This window comes from Sapajus apella, unplaced genomic scaffold, assembly GCF_009761245.1.
Source record: "Sapajus apella isolate SASKATOON/1434 unplaced genomic scaffold, GSC_monkey_1.0 scaffold31, whole genome shotgun sequence".
In the NCBI taxonomy this organism is placed as follows: Eukaryota; Metazoa; Chordata; class Mammalia; order Primates; family Cebidae; genus Sapajus; species Sapajus apella.
In genome coordinates this window covers 16,044,784-16,069,963 of record NW_022436971.1, presented here as the reverse complement: position 1 = coordinate 16,069,963, position 25,180 = coordinate 16,044,784, and the positions used below count along the sequence as shown (strand labels likewise).

At 46.3% G+C, this 25,180-nt stretch overlaps 2 protein-coding genes across 7 annotated transcripts in view; one reads left to right on the top strand and one right to left on the bottom strand.

The window, feature by feature from the left end:
- The first annotated feature begins 179 nt into the window (after window positions 1-179).
- Window positions 180-14,993, top strand: IAH1 (isoamyl acetate hydrolyzing esterase 1 (putative)). Of its 4 annotated transcripts, XM_032294184.1 has the most exons (6): window positions 979-1,118; window positions 2,446-2,498; window positions 4,896-5,044; window positions 8,222-8,383; window positions 11,667-11,785; window positions 14,440-14,993. In XM_032294184.1, the coding sequence occupies exons 1-6, from the start codon at window positions 1,038-1,040 to the stop codon at window positions 14,620-14,622; spliced, it is 747 nt and encodes a 248-aa protein (XP_032150075.1). In that variant the 5' UTR covers window positions 979-1,037; the 3' UTR covers window positions 14,623-14,993. The 4 variants fall into 4 exon arrangements, with proteins under 4 accessions (XP_032150077.1, XP_032150075.1, XP_032150074.1 ...); XM_032294186.1 differs by lacking the exon at window positions 2,446-2,498 and having other exon boundaries at window positions 180-1,118; window positions 4,928-5,044; window positions 14,440-14,901; XM_032294183.1 differs by lacking the exons at window positions 2,446-2,498; window positions 4,896-5,044 and having other exon boundaries at window positions 990-1,118; window positions 14,440-14,992.
- The window catches only part of ADAM17 (ADAM metallopeptidase domain 17), a 67,196-nt gene continuing 56,889 nt past the window's right edge, over window positions 14,874-25,180 (bottom strand). For all 3 annotated transcript variants that reach the window (XM_032294175.1, XM_032294176.1, XM_032294177.1), the window contains 6 exons: window positions 24,614-24,748; window positions 21,490-21,620; window positions 20,160-20,238; window positions 19,330-19,418; window positions 17,220-17,270; window positions 14,874-16,658 (listed from right to left, as the gene is read on the bottom strand). In XM_032294175.1, coding sequence (XP_032150066.1) covers window positions 16,317-16,658; window positions 17,220-17,270; window positions 19,330-19,418; window positions 20,160-20,238; window positions 21,490-21,620; window positions 24,614-24,748 — 827 coding nt within the window. In that variant the 3' untranslated portion in view covers window positions 14,874-16,316. The remainder of the gene's footprint in view (window positions 16,659-17,219; window positions 17,271-19,329; window positions 19,419-20,159; window positions 20,239-21,489; window positions 21,621-24,613; window positions 24,749-25,180) is intronic.

The window sequence follows — 25,180 nt, the reverse complement described above, 5'->3', positions numbered from 1 at the left end:
TTCTCCCCTACAGCTGATTCCTGGAACAGACCTGGCTTCAAGCCTCTGCTGCTTGAAGGCCTTAAGAAGGACTTGTGATAAGGGTGAAGTGCAGCCACCCTTGCTTGCTCTACCCCCTGCCGAGGGAATCACGTGGGGTGCATTACAAGTGCACCTGTGTCCAAGTCCTGCTACCAGGAGGTGAGTTAACTGGGCTGGAGTGAGGGCCCTTGGTTGGATCTTGTTTGTAAAGATCGCCCAGGTGATCCAAGCTATTAGATCATGCTCTGCGCCCATCGCCCGCCCCAGGGAGCAGGATCCGCCTCTGCGCCGGCTCCCCAGGCCCTTCTATTATTCGTCTACAGCTCTGTGGTTTCAAGGCGTCCTTCCCACTCGTTTTTAGCTCGGCCGCTGCACTTCATTGCACAGCTGAGGTAAGAACGTTGCATTGCAACCACGTTTTATTCAACAGATGAATCCCTTGGAAATAAGTCGTGCTCCGTGTCCGCGCATCCACCTAACGGCTGGGCGCTTGGAACGTGCAGCTGTTTTCCCTCGTCATTCGCAGAACCACGAGGTACAGCCCGGGTTTCCGCAGCGCCTACATCCTGCGTATTATGGGCCTTCCAGAGTGACGCCCGGCGCAGGAGGCCGCGCGCGCACCCCACGACCTCTTCTAGGGGGACTGGAGCATCTGGGGGGCCATGGGAACAGCCCCATGCCCCACCGAGGGCCAGCAGCGCTGCCGCCGCGCGTCCTGCGGTCACATTCCTGCCCTTTGCGGAACGCACCTGCGCCCGCCCAGCGCAGGGTGGGCTTAGGGCAGCCCCCCGAACCGATTTCCGTCTGGGACCCACGCGGCGGGGCGCGGGCTCCGGACTCTGGGGGCAGTCTCGCTGTGGGTGAACGATCGCGGAGGCCGAGCTTCTGGCAGACTCCAAGGGGCCAGGGGCGTCGCGCCCGCCTAGGTGCCAGACCAGCCAGGCTCCAGCACCCCACGGTCGGCCACTGCGCAGGCGCCTCGCCGGGCTGGCGGCCCCGCCCCGGCCTGCGGTTCCATGGCGCTGTGCGAGGCCGCGGGCTGCGGAAGCGCGCTGCTCTGGCCTCGCGTGCTGCTCTTCGGGGACTCCATCACCCAGGTACCGCCGCCCGGACGCTCAGCCTCTCGCCCTGGCCTCCCTGCGGAGTTGCTGCCCAGCCGGCCGGGGCTCCTCGCCGTCCTCTGCGGCCCAGGAAACGGCTGGGACGGAAGCCTGGCCACGCCCGTGGCGACCCTGGAGGGGCGGCGGGTCCCCCAGTGGCTGCGCCTTGCCGGCCTGCGGCATCCCGGAGGCCAAGACGGTCCTTGCGAGAGCCTGGGCTCCCGGCACAGACGCGAGGGGACCTGGCCGCGCTGCTCGCCCCGCGCCGCGTGCCACCTGCCACCTGGGTCGAGATGTGCGGTTGTCCCCTCCGTGCCGTCCTAGGCGGCGGCGGTTCCCGTCCGGGTCCGGGCGAGCGGCTCCGGGCACCCGCGCGTTGTGTCCCAGGAGGCCCCGCGGCCGGCCGCAGGCGGAGGCGCTGTGAGCCCGCTCGCCGCACTCCCCGCGGACGCAGGTGGGGCCGTCAGAGGGTGACGTTAGAAGTAAAATGCCTTCAAGAATTAGGTAGAAAAGGACCATCTATTCATCCAAGATCTCACCTCCCGTGAAGGGAACGGTCTTCTAAATGCAGGTTCTTCAGGGAGGGAGTGGAAAGTCCATTCCTGCGTGTGTCCTCTTCTCAGGACTTGCTTCACCAGGTTTTTGTGTATGTGCCAGTAACTGGCAGCATTATTTTTAGTGGGGCAGTCAGGGCCTCCCGAATTGCACGGGAATGTGTATGAGAAATGTTCAACCTCTGCTCAGTAACCAGCGAGGCAGCATGGACTTCATTTCCTCATTGGACTTGTAGTTGACTTTATCTCCTGAACTTGGATTTCTGTTTAGCTTTTTTTTTTTTTTTTTCTTTGAGACGGAGTCTCGCTCTATCGCCCAGGCTGGAGTGCAGTGTCGCTGTCTCGGCTCACTGCCACCTCCGCCTTCCGGGTTCAAGCGTTTCTTCTGCCTCAGCCTCCTAAGTAGCTGGGATTATAGACGGGCGCCACCACACCGGGCTAATTTTTGTATTTTTAGTAGAGACGGGGTTTAACACGTTGGCCAGGCTGGTGTCGAACTCCTGACCTCAGGTGATCCACCCACCTGGGCCTCCCAAAGTGCTGGGATTACAGGCTGTTTAGCTTTCAATTGATAGAGAAAAATCCCTCTCTGCTAAAGTGCTGCCAGGTGTACTTACCTGTAATCCCCAGAATGACCTCCCCAGAGTGAATCAAGGCACAAAAGCCAAGAAGGGAGGGCAGAGAAAACAAAAGGCATTGCGGATCAGAACTGCCCTTGCTGAAATGACGGGTCAGTCATTTGTAGTAATAATGGGCTTTTCTTTCTCCAGTTTTCCTTCCAGCAGGGTGGATGGGGAGCTTCGCTGGCTGACAAGCTGGTCAGGTGAGAATGGTTTCCGATACTTGAGTACTTATAGATGGGGGGAAGATGTCATTATCTTGGGAAGAGAGAGTGAAGGGTAGTTCTGAACAGAACATTTCTCCTTTGTGAATTTTGCTTGCCTTTCGTAGTGTATAGGAGAAGGAACAGAAAACATTTAATCTTCACTCCGTCTGACCAATTAGATATTTTAGGGTTGAGCTCTGATGACTGGGTAGACTCAAATTAAGTAGATGGCCGGTGCCTCTTTGCTAGTCAAGGGCACACAGATGCAAGTCCTGGCCGCTGTGATCGCAGAACTTGCAGTTTTACTGCTACACCACACTGGCAGGAAGCTACTTTGTCTTTTTTTTTTGGAAGTGCTGCCGTGACTAAGACTCACCTTGTCACAATTCCACCACACTTCGTTTTTTTTGTTTGTTTGTTTTTGTTTTGTTTTTGAGACGGAGTTTCACTCTTGTTACCCAGGCCGGAATGCAGTGGCACGATCTTGGCTCACTGCAACCTCTGTCTCCTGGGTTCAAGCAATTCTCCTGCCTCGGCCTCCCGAGTAGCTGGGACTACAGGCACGCGCCACCACGCCCAGCTAATTTTTGTATTTTTAGTAGAGATAGGATTTCACTGTCTTGACCAGGATGGTCTCGATCTCTTGACCTCGTGATCCACCGGTCTCGGCCTCTCAAAGTGCTGGGATTATAGGCGTGAGCCACCGCGCCTGGCCTCGTTTTTTGTGGTTTTTGAGACAGGGTCTCTCACCTAGGCTGGAGTGCAGCAGTGTGATCAGGGCTCACTGCAGCCTCGACTTCTGGGGCCCAAGCCATCATCCCACCTCAGCCTCCTGAGTAGTTGAGGCCTACAGGCACTCGCCACCACACCCAGCCCAGCACTTCATTTTAAAGTATTGTAATTTCACTCTGTAAAAAGACTAGTCAGCATTTCGTAATCATTACACACAAAAACACTCAATCTTACTTAGAAGTAAGGCTGAGTTTCACTTGTTCCCCACTTTTTAAACGCTGCCTGAGAACTCTGAGAAGTGTCACAAAAAGCGTCCCATTGTGCTGCTTTGGAGCCCACTGCCTGATGTTGTGGCCTGCGCTTCCCCACTGGTGCCTCAGCTTCTCTGCTTACTTACACATCTGTAGGAATTTGAACCATACACCAAAATGAACTATACTGATTTGCTAATCGTAAATTGAACCACCAGGATTCATTTTAAGAAAACTTTATGGACAACTTTAAACATCTACAGAATCAAAGAGTGAAATGGGCCCGTCCATGCCTCCTACTATGGATTATTCTAAAACAAATCCCAGATCATATCGTTTTACCAAGACTAAGGAAAAAAAAAAGTCCCTCTTACGTGACTAGTACCATCTGAGGAGTTTTAAATCTGCCTGATGCAATCCTGAACTGGGATTCCCCTCACTTTACATGTGAGGGAGGAGTGGCATGTCCAGGGTCACACCTAGTCAGATGGAGCTGGGAAACAAGTCAGGCAACCTGGCCTTTTTTCTTTTTTCATTTCACCTACAGTACTGTGAATCCAACTGTTTTTAAGAAGGAAACAAGCCTATGAACTGGTTTAAGTTGAAACCAACTAATATATTTATTAAAACGAATCAAAACTAGAAATCTCAAATATTCCATAGACTATTTAAACAGGTGGTTTTTTGGGGGTTTTTTTGTTTGTTTGTTTGTTTTGTTTTGTTTGAGATAGTCTTGCTCTGTCGCCCAGGCTGGAGTGCAGTGGCACAATCTCAGTTCACTGCAACCTCTGCCTCCCGGGTTCAAGTGAGTCTCCTGCCTCAGCCTCCCGAGTGGCTGGGATTACAGGTGCCTGCCACCACGCCCAGCTAATTTTTGTATTTTTAGTAGAGATGAGGTTTCACCATGTTCGTCAGGCTGGTCTTGAACTCCTGATCTCGTGATCCGCCCACCTTGGCCTCCCAAAGTGCTGGGATTATAGGCGTGAGCCACTGTGTCTGGTCTATTTAAATAATTTTGTTTCTGAAACTAAACTATTTAAGTTCCAGCATATTGGTAACTTTTTACCTGAGATACTTGCTCAGATTATTAACTGTCTGTTGTGAACTCCATTTTAAAAGCACCCCACTATACCATGCCTGAAGTCAGGTAGTCTGCAGACTTAATCACAGCCCCTTTATATATAATTACTTATGATTTCTCAGAGGAGTATGGCGTATTTACCTGTATCTTTGGCTTAAGGAAGATTAGCATGCTTCAACTATGTACTTGCTTCTTTCAAAGTGAAACCTGGGGCGGCCTCAGACACGTGATGGGCTGAGAATCCAGAGAGCACACCCTCACCAAAGGTCGGTTACTGGGACCATAAACACTTCTTTCCCACAATTCATCTTTTTAAATTTTTCATTTCAGAAAATGTGATGTTCTGAATCGTGGATTTTCAGGTTATAATACCAGATGGGCCAAAATTATCCTTCCAAGATTAATCAGGAAAGGAAACAGCTTGGACACCCCAGTAGCTGTTACAATTTTCTTTGGGGCCAATGACAGTGCACTAAAAGGTAAAGGCATTTTTGTGTTCTTCTAGCTCACTTTTATCATTTTTATGTTGCAGCAAACTTCCATGTAATATACTTTTTTCGACTGTATACTTTCTCCCAATAGATAGTTTTGCCAAACTTCAGAGCTCCTTGAGTTTACATGTATTTCTGGCTTTAAAACCAGTGGATTTTATTCTCAACTCAGTTTCTACATGCCTCGGTTGCTGGCAGTCCGAATCTTGCAAACACTTAAATATTTTCTAGAGTCTGTTAGTGCTGTGCTAAGTTTTTAATGTTTCTCTCTTTAGTTGATGCATTTGCAGCAGAAGGCTTAAGTATACCCGTGGTTTGCATGACACTGAGGCAGCTGGGGGAGTGTCTTAGGAGGTGTATCTCAGGGCAGCAGCCACCCTGACCTAGGTTAGGCTTGAATCCTGGGCAATGGTGAACATGGGTTTGGAAAAGGAGGTGGACTCTCCTTGTTTGCTGAAGAATTGCTGCTGTGACTAAAGCAAAGCCAGCCATGTAAGAGGCCTTTCTCTCTTCCCGTTCTACTCTTGAACTTTCTGCATGCTATCAACGAGCAAAGTCAGCCTTTGTTTTAGGGAGTTAGGTAGTCACCTTCCAGAGATTTCTTTTGTGCCCCTACATGTGTCACAGAAGTGGTGTGGCCAGCTATTTATAGGCACAGTGAGGGGGACCTCTAAGGTGAGGCTGGACATGAAGGAACACCAGCTGCTGTAAGGAATTCTTGCTCCCAGGAGAAAGATTCTATAGATTACAGGTATCAGTAGAGGCTGCATGCTAACCATTACATTGGGGAAGAAATTAATCTTCGCTTTATATCTTGCACCAAAAACTCTAAGAAAACTCAAAACAGAATTTTTTAAAAAGATAAATTTTACCAAATTTAGGATAAAAACACTTCCTAAGTATAAAAGCAGTGGAGGAAGCCACAAAGGAAAAACAGGGTTACGAAATAAATTTAAAATAGCTTAGGTTAGAAAAAACTGTGTTAAGGAAAATATCTGAAAATTGTGACAGACAAAAGAGTAGTATCTTTGGTGTAGAAATCAAGACAAATACTCCAATAGAAAACATGGGCAAAGGACAGGAACAGATAAAAGGAAAAATTTTAACAGCAAATACATATTTGAAAATGTGTGAAAACTTATCAAAAAATACCAATTAAAACAAGATATTTTGATTTTTGACTCACAAAAGCAGTATGAAGCAGTAATGCTTATATAGCTGACAGGCATGAAATTAGATCGGAACTCTTCATTCCTTGAGGGAGAAGAGCTTATAATCCTTCTGGAAAGCTGTGCAGCAGCAGCGTTAAGTGACTGCCCACATGTAGAAATTCAACCTAAGGAAGTATTCAGAAATGCAGCCAGATATGTGTGCAGAGATTTCTGTGTATTGCTAGTTATTTTTTTGAGATGGAGTTTTGACCTTTCGCCCAGGCTGGAGTGAAGTGACACGATCTCAGCTCACTGCAACCTCCACCTCCCAGGTTCAAGCAATTCTCTGCCTTAGCCTCCTGAGTAGTTGGGATTCAGGCACGCGCCACCACGCCCAGCTGTTTTTGTATTTTTCGTAGAGACGGGGTTTTGCCGTATTGGCCAGGCTGGTCTCAAACTCCTGACCTCAGGTGATCCACCTGCCTCTGCCTCCCAAAGTGCTAGGATTTCAGGTGTGAGCCACCGCGCCCAGTTGTGTATTGCTATTTAAAACAGCAGATTAGAGGCTGTACAGTAAGGAAACAAACTTCATGTGGTCACCCTACAACTACATATCGTTTTTTTGAGGACTATTTATGGACACAGAAAAGCTCATAATACGTTATATGAGCCAGGCATGGTGGCTTATGCCTGTAATCCCAACACTGGGAGTTGAGGCCAAGGTGGGAGGATTGTTTGAGACCAGCCTGGGCAACGGAGTGAGACCCTTGTCTCAACAACAGCAAAATTTGCCAAGTGTGGTTACACATGCCTGTAGTCTCAGCTACTTGGGAAGCTGAGGTGGGCGGGTCGCTTGGGCCCAGGAGTTCAAGGTTACAGTGAGCTGTGATCACACTACTACACTCCAGCCTGGGAGATGGAGCAACAGCCTGTCTCTAAAACAATCTGTAGAAAAAATATATATAAAGTCTTCAATGTGAATATAATCTTCAGTGCTAACTCATTTAAAGTGTACATATCTTCATGAAAAGACTGGAAAGATATACATCCAAATGCCAACAGTGGTTTTCTGGGTGGTAGGACCATTGGTGACTTTATTTTCTTTACATGTACTTACATGTGGTTAGCAAATGGCCTACAGTGACCCTTGTAATACTTGAGAGAGCCTATCTAGAAAATACTCCTTTGCAATAATAGAGGTTGTAGTCATGGGTGCCATTTGTTTAGACTGAGTGCTTGCTTTGTGAAGGCACCCTGCTCAGTGCTGGAAACTCTTAGCTATTTTGATTTTCAGTCCTAGGAGGGAGACTCTATTATCGTCCTCATTTTACCAATAAGGTACAGAAAGGCTAAGTATTTATCTGCGGTTCTGTGGCAAGGAGTGACAAAGCCAGGATTCGAACCTAGGCCGTCTCTCTCAACAGGCTGGGCTCTTGAATTTCTTTACAAATTCAACCTCATTGATTTAATAACCATCTGGATACTAGTGACGAAAAGACAAGAGTACTTTGGCTCACGCCTGTAATCCCACCACTTTGGGATCCGCCAAGGCGGGCGGATCACGAGGTCAAGAGATCGAGACCACAGTGAAACCCCGTCTCTACTAAAAAATACAAAAATTAGCTGGGCGTGGTGGTGCACACCTGTGGTTCCAGTTGCTTGGAAGGCTGAGGCAGGAGAATTGCTTGAACCTGGGAGGCAGAGGTTACAGTGAGCCGAGATTGCGCCACTGCACTCCAGCCTGGTGCCTGGCAACAGAGCAAGACTTTGTCTCAAAAAAAAAAAAAAAAAAAAAGTACTTAGAGTGTCCCTAGTCAGAGCCTTTGAAGTCTTGTTTATGAAGAACTATACATTTTAATTCATTAAGGAGAAAACCTTCACTTTGTGTCCTTGGTGTTAAACAATTCCCCAGTGACATCATGAATAGCAGGCATTTGCAGAAGTGTGTTCACCTCAATTGTCGTCACTTACAATAAATACGCATTTGGTGAGTACTCATGTTTCTCCTGAACAGATGAGAATCCCAAGCAGCACATCGCCCTGGATGAGTATGCTGCAAATTTAAAGAGCATGGTGCAGTACCTGAAGTCTGTGGACATCCCTGAGAATCGAGTCATTCTTATCACGCCGACCCCGCTTTGTGAAACAGCCTGGGAAAAACAGTGCATCATGCAAGGTAAACAAACCACAGCCAATCTCAGCAAACCTGGATAGGAACACTGAGGGAAGAACTGATAGGCAGTGGTTTCCTGCCTGGGGGCTTCTGTTTCTTAGGGTCTCTGTACATCCGTTTCAGTGTTTCAATCATGCAAAGTTATTAATAAAAGTACAGCTTCCATTATGTTATACCTGATCCCTTTTTTGACATAGGAAAGGGGTTCTGGCTTCAGATAGTCAGGAGGGAACCACAGGCCTCACATCTGCTGACCTTTACAATTGCCAAACTCCAGGGTGCACGTGCAGCCCAGTGAGAACTGTGCAGAGTTGTGGTGCTCTGTGGGGGGCTGGGACTAGGAGGTGCTCCGTGGGGGCTGGGACTGGGGGGTGCTCCGTGGGAGTTGCGACTGGAGGGTGCTCCATGGGAGCTGGGACTGGGGGGTGCTCCGTGAGGGCTGGGACTGACTGGGAGGTGCTCTGTCGGCTGGGACTGGGGGATGCTCTGTGGGGGATGAGACTGGGGGATGCTCTATGGGAGCTGGGACTGGGGGTTGCGCTGGGGCCTGGGACTGGGGGGTGCTCTGTGGGGGATGAGACTGGGGTGCTCTGTGGGGGGTGGGACAAGCGGGGTGCTCTGTAGGGGCTGGAACTAGGGGTTGCTCTATGGGGGCTGGGACTGTAGGGCTGCTGTGCCTTGACTCGGAAGTCCACACCTGGGGCTTTTTTTTTCTGGCCTATGGGAGCTGGGATAGGAATGATGGGATAGGAGTCACTAGCACTCTGGGTACTCAGGTTTCACATCCCTCAAGTGCTGTGTTTTTGAGCCACCTTTGGTTGAAAAACCTGCATAGAAGCAGACCTTCACGGTTCAAACCTGTATTGTTCAAGGGTCAGCTGTATGTTAATGGCTGAAAAATGTGCCTTATGGAAGTTTTCTAAACTGCCCAGAACTCAACGTTCTAGGACAAATATTGGCCTTGCCACACAGAACAGCTATTTCTCAAAGCATAGTCTGACTCAAATAGTATTTGTAGGTAGATTTCTGGGCCCATTTTCAGCACTCCAGATGCTTCTTAGACACACTACAGCAGGCATACCGCAACTTTATGGAAGACTGTTATCGTCCCTACTTGACCAGTGGAGAAATTGAGTCTTAGAGAGGTTAAGTAACCTGCCCAAGATCACACAGCCAATGACAGAAGCAGGAATCAAATCCAGTAGCGTGACTTCAGAGCTCAAGTACTTACCATTACACAAGTTTACTGTTGAGTTGGGTTGTAGCTATGTCCCCTGCTCTCAAAGGGCCTCTCATCCTTAGAGGAGAATCCAGTGCATTCTGAAGCACACACAGCATATGTCAAGGGGTGCCACACACTGGAGGCACAGACAAACTTGGGGAGAAACCCCAGCTTGTGGGGCATGGTGGCAGCAGGCTCTAGGCATCGCATCAGGGTAGATGGCCCTTAATGCTGTGCATGAGATACCAGAGTGTTCTGCAGGAAGGCGTAAAGGCCCACAAAGCTCCACTGGAGACAACTCCAGACCCCCTAGCTTGCTTCTGGGCCTGCAGCCATAACTGATTTGGGGGGCAGTGTTGTCTTGGCTTTAATAGAAAGGGATGAATGTTATATAGCTTGGTCCACAGAAGCTGTTTAGACTTCTTTTTGTTTACTGTTTCCTAGGGAAAGAATATATGACATTCTGAATGTTTAATTTCATTTCCTCTTTCCATCCTTGAATGTAGCCCAGTGTAGACTTTTTATTTTTTTATTTTTTTATTTTTTTTGAGACGGAGTTTCGCTCTTGTTACCCAGGCTGGAGTGCAATGGCGCGATCTCGGCTCACCGCAACCTCCACCTCCCGGGTTCAGGCAATTCTCCTGCCTCAGCCTCCTGAGGATCTGGGACTACAGGCACGCGCCACCATGCCCAGCTAATTTTTTGTAGTTTTAGTAGAGACGGGGTTTCACCATGTTGACCAGGATGGTCTTGATCTCTTGACCTTGTGATCCACCCGCCTCGGCCTCCCAAAGTGCTGGGATTACAGGCTTGAGCCACCGCGCCCGGCCTAGTGTAGACTTTTTAAAAACTCAGCAATGAGCAAAGCAGGTAGAGGAGAGGTTACATCTCAATAACTGGTCCCCTAGAAATTCAGCTGGTTATTTTTTGAGACGGTCTTGCTGTCACCCAAGCTGGAGTGCAGTGGCTTGCTCATAGCTCACTGCAGCCTCAGCTTCTGGGCTCAGGTGTCCTCTTGCCCCAGCCTCCCAAGTAGCTGGAACCACAGGCATGTGCCACCATGCTCAACTAATTTTTAAAAATTTTTTGTAGGAATGAGGTAGCTAGTTAAAATCCAGGTGAATTTTAGAAATGAACAATTGATCCCATGTATGAATCAAAACTGGCAAATAGTTTCTTCTCTGACATAGAGCCTGGGCCAGCACAGGTCCTCCTGTGACCATGTCCAGTTGCCCATTTTCCTCATGCTTTCTCTTTCATATGATTCTGTAGTCTGCCTCCCACCAGCCCTCACTGTCCTGTTTGCAGCCTCCTGAGCCTTCTCACCTACCCCTGGCCCCTCCTTCCAAACCAACCTGGCACAATCCCCAGATACCTCACTCCAGCCTTCCCTAGTGCAGCTCCCTGGGAAGAAGAGGCAGCCTGCGCCTGTGTTAGATACACCCAATTGCTCTGTGCTGGCTGCTCTGCTGGAGTTTAGTCTCAGTCCTGTCAGTATTCCTGCAATTATGTAGGCACTGTCATCACAGGCATGTGGAAAGCTTCGGGACAGTTAAGAAAGCTGTACAGTCACACAGCTATGTAGTGAAAACTGTGGGCATCAGAACATAGCTATCTGTATCCGAAGTCTATAAATTATTTTGCTGTGCTGCGGTACAGCTGTTACATCTAAGAAGCCAGTGGTGTCAGCACAGCCTTCAGCCTCCGTGGCCTGGCATTTCTTACCAGCCCCCAGCCCAGCTCCTATAGCTGGCACTCTCCTAGCAGCCCAGCTTTCTTGGTGCCTTCTTCAAGGTGCCCTCTAGAACATCCTCCCTGACTCCTCAGAAGGCTCTGGTTACCACTAAAGGCTCCTTCTTCCCATTGTACCTTGTCCTCTGCTGGCTAGAGCAGCACACCAGTAACCTGCATGGCCTATCAACATATACCCCAGACCCCGGGGCTGGCCCAAGTGAGGTCAGTATTTAATGGCACTTGAAACTGTCTAGATGAGTAGAGCAGAACTTATACAAGGACCAGCACTTGGGTTTATCAACTGCCACCTTGATTTCTTCTCTCCAAAAGGTTGCAAACTAAATCGCCTGAACTCTGTTGTTGGTGAATATGCCAATGCGTGTTTACAAGTGGCCCAAGACTGTGGGACTGACATACTTGACCTGTGGACCCTGATGCAAGATAGCCAGGTATGGTGGCTTGCTCAGTCCTCTCGAGGTGAATAGGATCACACAGAAGTAAACCAGGTGTGTGTGCAGCTTTCCCTAGAAAGGTCCTGCTTAGCTAAAACAGTCATCCCTTTAGCCAATGGAAACAAAAAGGCTTGGGGAGGGAAGGAATGGAGGTTCCAGGATGGCTCGCAAGCCCAGCAGCTTATTTGGCCAGGCTCCTTGGCTGGTGGTACACAGTGATGTAAATAAGCAATACGTGGCTCCTATTTATGAACATCCAGGCCAAGTTCTTCTTTCATATAGAGAATGGCAGAAATCTAAAACTTGTTAATATGTAAAACAATGGATCTGAATATACTATTGCCTGATAACTCAGTTTGAGATATGTAGTTTTAATTAAGTTACTTTGTTGTTTTTTTTTTTGTTGTTTTTTTGAGACGGAGTTTCACTCACGTTACCCCGGCTGGAGTGCAATGGCGCAATCTCGGCTCACCGCAACCTCCGCTTCCTGGGTTCAGGCAATTCTCCTGCCTCAGCCTCCTGAGTAGCTGGGATTACAGACACACGCCACCATGCCCAGCTAATGTTTTGTATTTTTAGTTGAGACGGGGTTTCACCATGTTGACCAGGATGGTCTCGATCTCTTGACCTCGTGATCCACCCGCCTCGGCCTCCCAAAGTGCTGGGATTACAGGCTTGAGCCACCGCGCCCGGCCCGTTACTTTGTTTTATATTTGTGAATATGCTTTCAGGCTTTAAAAGATAAAAAGTGGGTCCCATAGAGGTGCAGCTACTTAGGAGATGGCTAGACGTTTTCTTACACAGTCACACATACACTTAGGGAGGACCTGGCCGTCCACTCCTGGGTTATCTGCCCTAGAGAAAGGAAAACTACGATCACACATAACTTGGGTGTGATGTTGACAACAGCATCATTCCTGCCTGCTGGAAACACCCCAGTGTTCTTCTGTGGCTGAATAGGGAACCTGGCGTGTCCATGCAATGGGATACTACTTGGCAATAAAAAGGAAATCTTGACACAGAGCAACATGGGTGACTCAAAGCGCTTCACTGAGGGAAGGAAGCTGGTCTCTGAAGGGTACATACTACATGAGTCCATCTGCTTGGTATCCCAAAAAGGCAAGACTGGGCCAGGCACAGTGGCTCACGCCTGTAAACCCAGCACTTTGGGAGACCAAGGCGGGTGGATCACCTGAGGTCAGGAGTTCAAGACCAGCCTAGCCAACATGGTGAAACCCCATCTCTACTAAAAATACAAAAATTAGCCAGGCATGTTGGCGGGCGCCTATAATCTCAGCTACTTGGGAGGCTGAGGCAGGAGAATTGCTTGAACCCAGGAGGTGGGGGTTGCAGTGAGCCAAGACCATGCTATTGCACTCCAGCCTGAGCAACAAGAACGAGACTCCGTCAAAAAAAAAAAAAAAAGTCACATAAGCTAGTTGGCACCCAGATTCTAACAGAGCTCTTGCCTAGTGAGATTCTTCCCCAAGTGAGAAATGGCTGTATGGGTAAAATTCTTGAGTTCAGGGCCTGGTATGGCCGTTCATGCCTATAATCCCAACACTTCATGAGGCCAAGGTGGGAGGATTGCTTGAGCCTAGGAGTTCAAGACCAGCCTGTACAAAAAGTACAAAAATTAGCCAGGCATGGTGGCACATGGCTGTTGTCCCAGCTATTCAGGGGGCTGAGGTTGGAAGGATCACTTGAACCCAGGAGGTTGAGGCTGCAGTAAGCCATGATCACGTCACTGTACTCCAGCCTAGGCAACAAAGCAAAACCTATCTCCAAAAATATATATATATATATTTTTAAATATATACTCTTGAGGTCAGGGGAGTGGGAGCGAGACTGGGCTCTTGTCTCAGCAATTACTAGTCTAGGTTAGATGGTACAAGTTCTTTCCACCTAAAAATCTAAGTCAAAAATAATATTAAACTCATGGGAGACCTAATACCAAATTTTTCATTTTTTGCTGATTATGTTTATAGGCCATATTTCCCTGTTAAGGCTCTTTCAAACAATAACCTGAGGATCATGTCATATGACTCAGAAGACCTAGAATGAGGTCCCAGTTCATTTAACAGTGAGTGACTTTCATGAAACTTGGTTCTATAATACAGAGACAGTACTATAATAAGGGTTAAGTGTTCAAACACCTGTGTAATAGCACGTCAGTGCCACTGTAGTCTAAGACAACTCTGGTCTGATGCCCAAAATGAAAGGGGCTGGTGATCTTTCTGTCACAGGGCCACAAACGAGAGAATGTTACATACTAGCATTCAGAAAAAGTTATACTCTCCCTCCCACACTTTTTTTTTTTTTTTTTTTTTTAAATCTTATAGTCTTGCTCTATCACCCAGGCTGGAGCTCAGTGGTGCAATGATCGTCACTGTAGCCTCAAATTCCTGGGCTTAAGTGATCCTCCCACCTTAGCCTCCCAAGTAGATGGGAATACAGGTCTGTGCCACCACACCCGGTGTGGCACAGACCTGTAAAATACAAAATTTTTGTATTTAAAAAATTTTTTTGTAGAGACAGGGTCTCGAACCTGTCCTCCAGTGATCCTCGGCCCCAACGTGTTAGAATTACAAGTGTGACTTACCACACCTGGCCAGTTACCCACCTTTAACCGATTTCTCTCTCCCTTCTAGGACTTCTCATCCTATTTATCAGATGGACTACATTTGTCACCAAAGGGGAATGAATTTTTGTTCTCACATCTCTGGCCTTTGATAGAGAAAAAGGTCTCTTCTCTGCCTTTGCTGCTACCTTACTGGCGGGATGTAGCAGAAGCAAAACCTGAATTAAGTCTGCTAGGAGATGGAGACCATTAGCCAATCACAGGAGACCCAAGTCTGCTCATTAATCTACAGAACTCAAAGTTGCCAATACATAGAGAAACCCCTTTTTCCTCCGGCTTAAACCTTTGCCAATGATATTAATAATAAAAGGATTTTTTAGGGAAGTTTTGTACTTAGGCCCATTGTGTTTTGATAGTATTTATTAATGCAGATATCAGTGCTACAGCTATAAAATATACCCTAAGCAGCTTAATTTTACAAATGACAAAAGACTTTTTTTTTAAAAAGTCACAATTTTATAAAAATGGTTTTCTTACATTCTTTTGAGAACTGCTGCACGCATACACCCACACACCTTGTATCAAATTCCAAAAGTGTAACTAAAATACAAGAATATTGTGACTAGTTAAAAGACAGCAAATACCATAAGGTACAAGTTCAAGTATTAGTATAACAAGTATCTGCATAACAAATGTCCTTGGAAAAGTTGGGGGGGAAGGACATGATTAGTCAAAGGTTTGGTTAATTGCCCTCAAAGTTTACAAGTTGAAATGTTTTGGCTGGTGAGCACATTTCAGTTCTTAGGGGAAAAAAGCATTTAATGGCAATTTATAGAAATCAGAATTCAGGCTAATGGTTTTTATCCTTCACAGAGTAAATGCAGCCCCTCCAGAGTCCTGGAGCAATAAAATAATTCAAATATCTGCTTGTGGGTCAATAAAAGGGGTTTCTGAAGAATCAGTTCTTGTAGGGACGGCCCCCCAACCATAAGGGCAGGCAGCATTCAGTTTCCTGGCTGGCTCATCACACCTCAGCCTATTCAAAACAACCTATTCTTAAGAAATATCTTACCCTCTTATTCACTAGTGTTTGAAAACAGGCAACCCAATATGCTGGGATTGATTACAGGCATGAACCACTGCACCTAATTGATAGTGAATTTTCTAAGAGCAGGTATCCCTATCAGTAATAGGGATACATGAAGATACTTACACAGAAAAATTACCCAGCAAATGAGGGCCCTACATGGTTGATCGGCTTCCATAATTCAACTAGCTAGCACTCACCCTCACTGTAAGGTGGGCAGTTATACTAGTAGGGAGTATTAATCTTAGAATTATGAAAAGCCATATTAACCCAAATAATTTCTAAACCTAGATGTATAATTCTCCCTGCTACTTAAAAACTTCGGGTAATAACTAGAAATAGACCCACAATTTAGAGACAATGTATATTTAGAGACAACGTATAACTACATTTATCTCCTTTGTTTTTAGTTGAAGGCAAAAATTAAACCTATTGTGTTCCAGTTGTCCTCACAAATAAATGCTAAATGCCTCATATTCAGCGGTTCATTACAGTGTATTAAAAAATCATTTCCCTAGTCAGTGCTGTTATCAATATAAAAGATTAATTTACAAAAACGTAAATATTCATAACCCAATCCAGCTGTATTTTCTGCTTTTGCACCACAGGTCAAAAGATACTTAAAAAACTAAAACCTGAAAGCCTCAAAATAAGCTAGATTCACCTTCACCTTACCTTTTCAAAAGGAGACGGGCAGAACCACACAAGAACTGTTTATCTGCAGGAAGTTCAAACACATGACCGGCATCTGCTGTTAAGTCACTTCCTTACTTCCCAATCTTCACAAAAATAAGCTGTGATTGTAAGTCAAATCTATAAAAATATTTTGCACACTTAAGTGAAAAGAACTGAGAACTAAACTAGCACTCTGTTTCTTTGCTGTCAACACGATTCTGACGCTGCAGTTTAAAGGAGGCAGCCTTTTCACTTCTGGTGACCGGATGGTCCGTGAGATCCTCAAATGACTTGGCAGCTGTGCTGCTATTTGGGAAGGGGTCCTTCTCAAACCCGTCTTCATCCATATGTGAGTCTGTGCTAGGGTCTTCCTGGATGGTGTCCATTCTCTGGTGGTCCAGTTTCGGAGCTGCTGGCGCTGAAGGGATCACAGGGGCAGGCGGCAGGCGGCCTGGAGTCTGGGGTGCAGGAAAGGGTTTGATAATGCGAACTGATGCAGAATCCATGCTACTCAGCATTTCAACATTCTGGAAAGACATGGGTTCAATTGATGGGAAAAAAGATGAATCAGGTCCTCATAGTTCAACCTTACCCATCAAAGAGCACCTTATTCTGTTGGCACTGTGATGCCTCTTGCTAAAAAAAAAAAAGTGTTAGGTGAGGCTCACTCAACCTAAGAAGTAACTAGAAAATACTAGGTTGGTGCAAAAGTAATTAATGCAATTACTTTTAATGGCAAAAACAGCAATTACTAGCTTTCAAGCATCCTGAAAACTTACCATTTGATGATCCAAAAGAAGATTCAAACCTCTCAAGGTAAGATCCCAAGACAGAAATTGATCTCAAAATATCAGCTAAGTGTGGAAGAGCTAAATCACTCCTTATGGTTTGGGAAGGGGACAGCACCGCTATTTAAATCACCATCCATGCAGCTAATCAAAGTTCACCATCACTATTGTCAGGAGGGCAAACATTCCAACCTAGACCCTTCCAGTAAGAAAGTTCTTACGGGGTCAAGTAAAGGTCTTTGCCTAACAGGGCCTCAAAGACAAGGCGAAGATTATGTTTCTTTCATGTGGTATACTCACACTGGGGTGAAATAGAGACAGAGATTCATACTGCTTATCCAATTTCTTATCCTAGAAAAAAAAGAACAGCAAGAAAAAAGGTCATTCCTACAAATAAAATTCAGTTAGGGAGTACTATTTCCTCCCAGGCTACTCTTAACACTAAGTGAAGAACTTAGAAGGTGAGTTGTAGAAAGTGACAGCAGGCTCAATGATTAGAATGCATTTCTCACCCCAGCTTTAGTTATACCACCAGTCTAGAAGTGTTTGCTCTGCACTCAAAGAAATATATTTTGGCATTAAGTACAGAAAGAGGCAAGGTTTAAGTGCTGTGTGAGAAATGTATCCCTCTGTGGGCAGGGGAATAACAAGGGCATCTTCCTGTACATGAAGTGACAAATGTCCCAGATGCTGGGTACACCAGGACCACACTGACTGGAAAGGTGGCTGGAAGACCCAGGTGGCTGGGCCTGCCACTTCCCTCACATTGCCCTGGCCCATAGCCTCACTCTCTTCTTAGCTGTCACAACAGTTTATGTGGACCACGATCTGCTGGAAGAACTAAGCCTCAATCCCTACATCCTACTTCTGCAGAAGGCTGACCACATGGCCACCTGCTACCCCGTCCCTGCCTGTGACTGAGGGCAACAGAGGGCAAGAACCAAGAATCCAGGCCTAGGCTTCCTGTCTAGCTGCCATCAATGTATTCTATGGCCAGAAATAAGCCACAGCCCTCCCTCCTGTCAGAGGCTTTGCTCTAAAATCAAGGGTTGTGCCTTGCCCACATGTGCAACTTCCCTGTAAAAAAAAATAGGTTCCACCCTCCAATAGCAATCGTGATAGATGGCACTGTTATCCAGAGACATCTGTCAAAGCTTCAAGCATGTCACCTTTAAAACAGCTTTCTTCAGCAGAAGTGCTCCCTAGAGATCTTCCTCCCTACACCCATCATGCTCACCACCCCAAGGAAAAAGCTGCTCGGTGAGATGGCCCCTAGGCAGGAGAAGCCAGTGAGAAAGGAAAGGAAGGAGGCGGCAGGGAAAAACTTAGTTAGCAGAGCTGTGCTGGAACTTTTAAGTGCTCATAGGAAGGGCACTGTGAAAGAATTTCGGAGAACAAGTCTGGAAGCCTGGGTCTGATTTTCTCATCTCTATGGCGGACAAATACCCACTCCCCACAGATGCAAGTGAATGGATGTAAGAACATAAATGTAAGAACATTTATGAACAAGGGCCTCAAATTTATAAAGTACCTGGAGTTCCTCAGTCAAAGCCCAATTCAACTTGTAGCTATTACTGATAATGAGAACAGAAGACTGCTTACTCTTATTTATTTAGGAAGATGTGAATACTCTATATGATAGCTGGGCCCCAATCCCGACATCCTGCTTCTGCAGAAAGCTGAACACATAGCCATCTGCTACCAAGAATCTATATGATATATGGGGAACATCTGAAATGCCAATGTTTGACATTTGCTGTATTGCAACAAAGTCAGCCCGGACATGCCCTTAATTAGGGGCTCTACTCATCAAAGGACCTGGACAAATCAGTTAAACAGTCTCCTATGCTTCCAAGTATAAAATTCCTGAGACAATTTATTTTATATTAAAATAAAACACCAACATGCAAAAATAGTATCATTTTTTTAAAAGACCATTAGCCAAGCTTTCTACAAGACATGCTCCCCTAGGAATAACACTAAAAAAAAGTTATTGGAAATATCAGGACAGACTTTGCTAAGAACAAGTTTTATCTTTTCCAAAGATCACAATGGAGTTGATCAAAATTTAAAGAAAATGTTTAGGCCGGGGGCAGTGGCTCATGCCTGTAATCCCAGCACTTTGGGAGGCCAAGGCAGGCAGATCACAAGGTCAGGAGTTCAAGACCAGACATAGTGAAACCCTGTCTCTACTAAAAAATACAAAAATTAGCTGGGCATGGTGGCTCGTGCCTGCAATCCCAGCTACTTGAGAGGCTGAGGTAGGAGAACTGCTTGAACCAGGACCCGGAAGGCGGAGGTTGCAGCGAGCCGAGATCGCGCCACTGCACTCCAGCCTGGGCTACAGAGCAAGATTCCATCTCAAAAAAAAAAAAGAAAATGTTTAATTACTTAAAAGTTGGTGACTTACCACACAATGGACAAGAATGCTGAAAGGAATCCAAAATATCAAGGAGAAAACCAGGACAGACCCAACGATGTTGTCTGCTAAAAATTTCCCTGTGAACAATTCCAAACAGTGAATGTCTTGACCGAGTACTTCACAAATCTAAAGTGAAATCCTCTTACGATATTACCATTGTGTCAAATGGCAGAGCTGCTGGCTAGACACTACTCACAGTATTGAAAAGTGTCTGTGCTACCTTTATTAGACCAGACCATCCCTCCATACAAGTGCTTTTAAACTGGCTGATTAGGAAGAGATTGCAGAATACTCAACATGCCTCCTGGGGTAACAGTCAACAGCTAATCACATGGAATGCTACTACTAGTAACAAATGCTTAAGAAGACAAAGTTTTTGTTACCTGGATATTTTTATAATTAAATTATGGACCCAGGAGGACATGATATAGCCTGCTTCTGTAAAATATGAGGCCTACTTTTACATTAAGCAGGATTCAGTCTATAGCATTCAGTCAAATAAACACTCTTACATCAATCAGGATTCAGTCTATAGCATTAAACTATGCTTATGCTACTCACATGTATATTTTGGAGTAAAGAAGGAAGCCAAATATTTTGACTTTAATTCCCTTGTCAGAAAATCTACATCCAAGCTCCATGGGGACAGACTATGAGTTCATTTTATTCTAGCCAACAAAGTTGTTTCCTAACAAAAGCAGTGAATATTTCCACCTTCTACTGCAGAATTACAGCACATCACTCTGAAAGCACATTTTTCTAATGTCATCACAGAAATCAACTTGGCTCTCAATAAACAGTCTGGGGAAATCACCTACCAAAAGTATTGATGCTCAGCTGGTCAATGAAATCCCAAAATCGTTCAATTACATCCTGTACACGTTTCTCACATTTGCCCTATGAAGAAAAACCATACAGCATCATTCCCAAACGCAATGTATTCAGAGATAATGTAGCTTTATAAAAATAACTGACATGTAAAGGACTTCATTAAAATCAAACATTTTCCCATCTTTGACACAGGACAGTAACTTCATCATAATGACTACCCCAAGAAAGTAGGACATACCGTCATTGATACTTTCCTAATTAGCCCATTTTTACAAGTGTAAGATACAGTAAGTTCCTCTTCAGAGGTTCAGCTTGTTTAACTTCCCTGTTCTTTTTTCTTAAAGTCAAATTCCTTGTACCCTCCCTGCTCCTAGTTACCTGCTTTGTAATCTGTGACCCTTCCCACCTTTTGCCACACCCTGACATGCCCAGACACACCTTGTACCATAACAGACAGCCTCTCCCTTCCCGTCTAATTAGCCATATTCAATTTTAAACAGTAGCCAATCAGGTCAGCTTAGATTGTGTGGTCCGGCTCCGGCCAATGGGGCCAGGACACAGAAGCAGAGACTGACTGTGTTAGGGATAAAAACCCCTTCCCTCCCTTGTCCAGTGTGCTCTTGCAGTGACCAGAAGTGCAAGCACCACCTTCTACAGAAGTAAATTTGCCTTGCTGAGAAATCTTTCACTTGGGTAATCATTCTCTTTGCAACTCCAAGCTCTTATTCCAAGCACAAGTGATTTAGAATTACCAAAAGACAAAAATCAACAAAACCAATTTGCTAAAGATGAAGCATTCCAGTAAAGACTATTGATTACACACACGCAGTGGACAGTGAAGAACACAGCCCGACTCATTGTGAAGCCTCTTAAACCTTGAAACCCTTGCCCATCATTCTGCATGGCAAGGGTCTGACTTAGGTAAATCAAGCAGCCTTCTAGGTCTTTCCTACTCATTCAGCACCTGTTTCAAAATCACACCTTGAATAATTTTGTAATCTGAGTCAATTCTATAAGTAATTTAGGAAAACATAATTAGGACCCACTGCCTGAAACCAAGGAACTTTACCATAAAGTCCCTACCCCCAGTCCTTCTCAGTCTCTGGGCCCAAAGCCTCCTACTATGGAAGGAAACTGCAGGCAGGGACCTGAAAGCACTCTGTCTTTTCCTCCTAAGTCATATCCATACATAACAATGGGCCAGAAGGATATAGCCCCATTCGTGTTTTGATTTCTTTGCATTTGCAAAATCAAGGACTTACAAAATAAAAACTTCCCATCTGGCTGATACAGAAAAAGCTGTACATAAATACTCACATTCATGTCACAAAATCCTACTGTACAGGGCTTTCCTTTCCTCAAAAATAAGTTCTTTTGTTCAGCATCGACGTAGGGCACACACCGGCCAGAAGGATCCCTGCAGCACACCTTGCATGAGTTGTCAGTTTCTGAAACAGCACACAAATTGACAGCTGGAGTTTTCTAACACCTGGCTCTCCTCCTCCCTCCTCTTTCCTCCCTGACCATGCTCCCAAAGAGGCAAGAAATCACATTTATTTTTAATTTCAATAGCTAATACTAGCCATATCCCCCAACCAAAGAGTAGTTTCTGAGGTCACACTCCTCAGCCTTGAGTGACAGAGGCCACAAGGTTAAAAAAAATACTTTCAGAGAAAAGTCTGTTCTAGATTACCCTCTCTTGCAGGTCTAATTATTCTCTCCACTTCAAGTCCCTCACAATGTTCTTCTGTATGTTTCCCTTTCTCCCAACACTCTTATTACCCTGCTGACTTCAGTCCTTGGCTTTTGAGTCTAAAATGTGCCCCTCGGGGTTGGCTCCCTGAGAGCAAGAGCAGCTGGGACACAACTGTCCACCTGTGGGTGAGGAGCTGAGTGACCCCAGGGGCATGAGCCCTGCAGCCGAAGCTCCATAACTCCTCCATCAAGAACATCTCTGACAGGTCACAGGATAGAACAGCTAGGCATCTGTGAGCCATGTGGGCACACACAGGAATGGCAGAAATGCCAGAAAATTAAACGCTATTTATACTTAGGAGAAGAAAGAAATCAACTAGAACACAAAAACGAGCAAAAAGTAAACCTTTTCAGGCTGGGTGCAGTGGCTCACTCTTGTCATCCCAGCACTCTGGGAAGCCAAGGCAGGCGTATCACTTGAGGCCAGGAGTTCAAGACTTGGTCAACACGGCGAAACTCTGTCTCTACTAAAAATGCAAAATTAGCCAGGTGTGGTGGTGCACGCCTGTAGTCCCAGCTACTCAGGAGGCTGAGGCACAAGAATCGCTTGAACCCGGGAGGGAGAGGCTGCAGTAAGCCGAGATTGCACCACTGCACTCCAGCCTGGGCAAGAGTGAGACTCCATCTCAAAAAAAGAAAACCTTTTCATCATTCACTAATTCATAAAATATTTCTTGAGCATTTACTGTGTCAAGGCTCTGCCCTTCCAGGTCACCCCAAGCCTCTTGCCATTCGCACAACAGATTTTTTATTTGGCATCTATTATGTGGTTTTTTTTTTTCTTTTTTTTTTTTTTAAGACAGAGTCTCACTCTGTTGCCCAGGGTGGAGTGCAGTGGCGTGATATCAGCTCACCACAACCCCTGCCTCCCAGGTTCAAGTGATTCCCCTGCCTCAGCCTCCTGAGTAGCTGGGATTACAGGCGAGTGCCACCATGCCCAGCTAATTTTTTTCATGTTTTTAGTAGGGACGGGTTTTCACCATGTTGGCCAGGCTGGTCTCAAATATCTGACCTTGTGATCCGCTCACCTCAGCCTCCCAAAGTGCTGAAATTACAGGCATGAGCCACCACGCCCAGACTTATCTTTTTTTTTTTTTAAGAGATAAGTTTCACCACGTTGCCCAGGCTGGTCTCAAACAACTCCCGAGCTCAAGCGATCCACCCACCTTGGCCTCCCAAAGTGCTGGGATTATAGATGTGAGCCACCACACTCAACCTATCTTCTTTACCTGCACATTACTGCATTTGGAAGAGTCCCTTACTCCACTGTACAGATGGTGAGCTTCCAACCCAGTGATTTTATTTAACTACTGGGTTGTCCTTTTTTTTTTTTCCCCCCCAGTTTTTTTTGAGACGGAGTCTTGCTCTGTCACCCAGGCTGGATACAGTGGTGTAATCTCGGCTCACTGCAACCTCTGCCTCCTGGGTTCATGCAATTCTCCTGACTCAGCCTCCTGAGTATCTGGGACTACAGGCCCGCTCTGCCACATCCGGCTAATTTTTGTATTTTTTAGTAGAGATGGGGTTTCACCATATTGGGCAGGCTGGTCTCGAACTCCTGACCTCGTGATCCACCCACCTTAGCCTTCCAAAGTGCTGGGATTACACCATGCCCAGCTAAGTTTTTCGTGTTTTTCTTGCACCTGGCCCAATTTTTTTTGTTGTTTTTTTTTTTTGTTTTTGTTTTTGAGACAGAGTCTCACTCTGTCGCCCAGGCTGGAGTGCATTGGCACAGTCTCAGCTCACTGCAACCTCCACCTCCCGGGTTCAAGCAATTCTCCTGCCTCAGCCTCCCTAGTAGCTGGGACTGCAGGTGTGAGCCCCCATGCCTGGCTAATTTTTGTAGTTTTAGTAGAGATGGGGTTTTGCCATGTTGGCCAGACTGCTCTCAACTCCTGACCTCAAGTGATCCACCCGCCTCAGCCTCCCCAAGTGCTGGAATTACAGGCGTGTGCCACCACACTCAGCTCTTGGTCTATTTTAAAAGAACTCTCTCATTGACTGTCCATGGTTTCAATGAGACCTCCGTCATGCTACCTGGTTTAAGTGGGGTGGCAGGCAGAGAACAGCCATTTCCTGACCAGTCCATGAAGATACTCTCAAACCCAGGGGTTCCAAAATAGCATAGAAACCAAAGGAAAACTGGCAGGTCAGCAGGATAGAGGCTTCTGCCCCAGGCTGCTCTAAGAGATCCGAGGGGAGCAGACCCAGCCTTCTTGATAAGCCTGAAAATCCTGATCTAGTGGGGTCAGATCCTGGAATCAGCTCTCTCTGGCTGAGTTCTTGCAGGAGCATCCTGTTCCATGCCAGTGTAATGTAGATAGCCAATGCTGCTTTCATGGTTGGTATGATATGGAGAAGAGAAGGGTTAGGACACACCTCTACCTCCCCACCCACTTACCTACAACAAAATTCCCTCCTATGCCACCTTGAAGCCTACTATACGGCCTGAAAATGCAGCAAGAAGACCAACAGGACAGGTCTCCCACATGTGGTAGAAGAGCCAAGATCTGCATTCACGGATGTCTGTCTCCAGACGCTACCCTGCCTTTCCCCCTACCCTTGTCCTCGGCTTGGCGGTCTCACCACTGCTGTCATTAGCACGACATCCAAATGGAGGGAGGGAGCCTGGCAGACAAAGGCCATGTTTTGTCCTGCTGCTGGATGGGCATAAAACTGTGCTCACCATTACATGCGCAGGACTCCAGCTGCTGCTCCCTCTCACAGAAAGGGATGCACTTCCCATCCTTACACTTGCCAAGATCCAAGCAAACAGTGTCATCTTCAGCATTTCCTGGAGGTGGGCACTCACTGCTATTACCTGGAAGCAAACACCAGTCATAACAAAAAGAATGAGTCTCAGGTCCACCAGTTCTACATGTGCATAATACGCTGTTTCTCATACAAGTGAGCACCTTACCTTGCAAACAGTAAAAAGTGACCTACAGAGCTAGGACGAGAGCCTGCATCTCACCAGGAATCAGCATTTAGGGAGTGCCTATGTGCCAGGCTACATTGCATGAGTCCCTGGCCTCCCAAGCCCTGGTTAGAATGCATGGTCTCCACTTCTGCATCACACAGCCATATATAAAAGAATATCCTGTGTGTCATTACTTAGAATAAACTGCAAACCTTGTATGAAGGCTTAAAAGAGCAATATGGCCTTCCCTATCTAGCCCTGACTTCATCGCACACAACTCTACCATAGCCCACTCTGCTTTGGCTATGACAACCTCCGTTCAAGTTCCTTCAA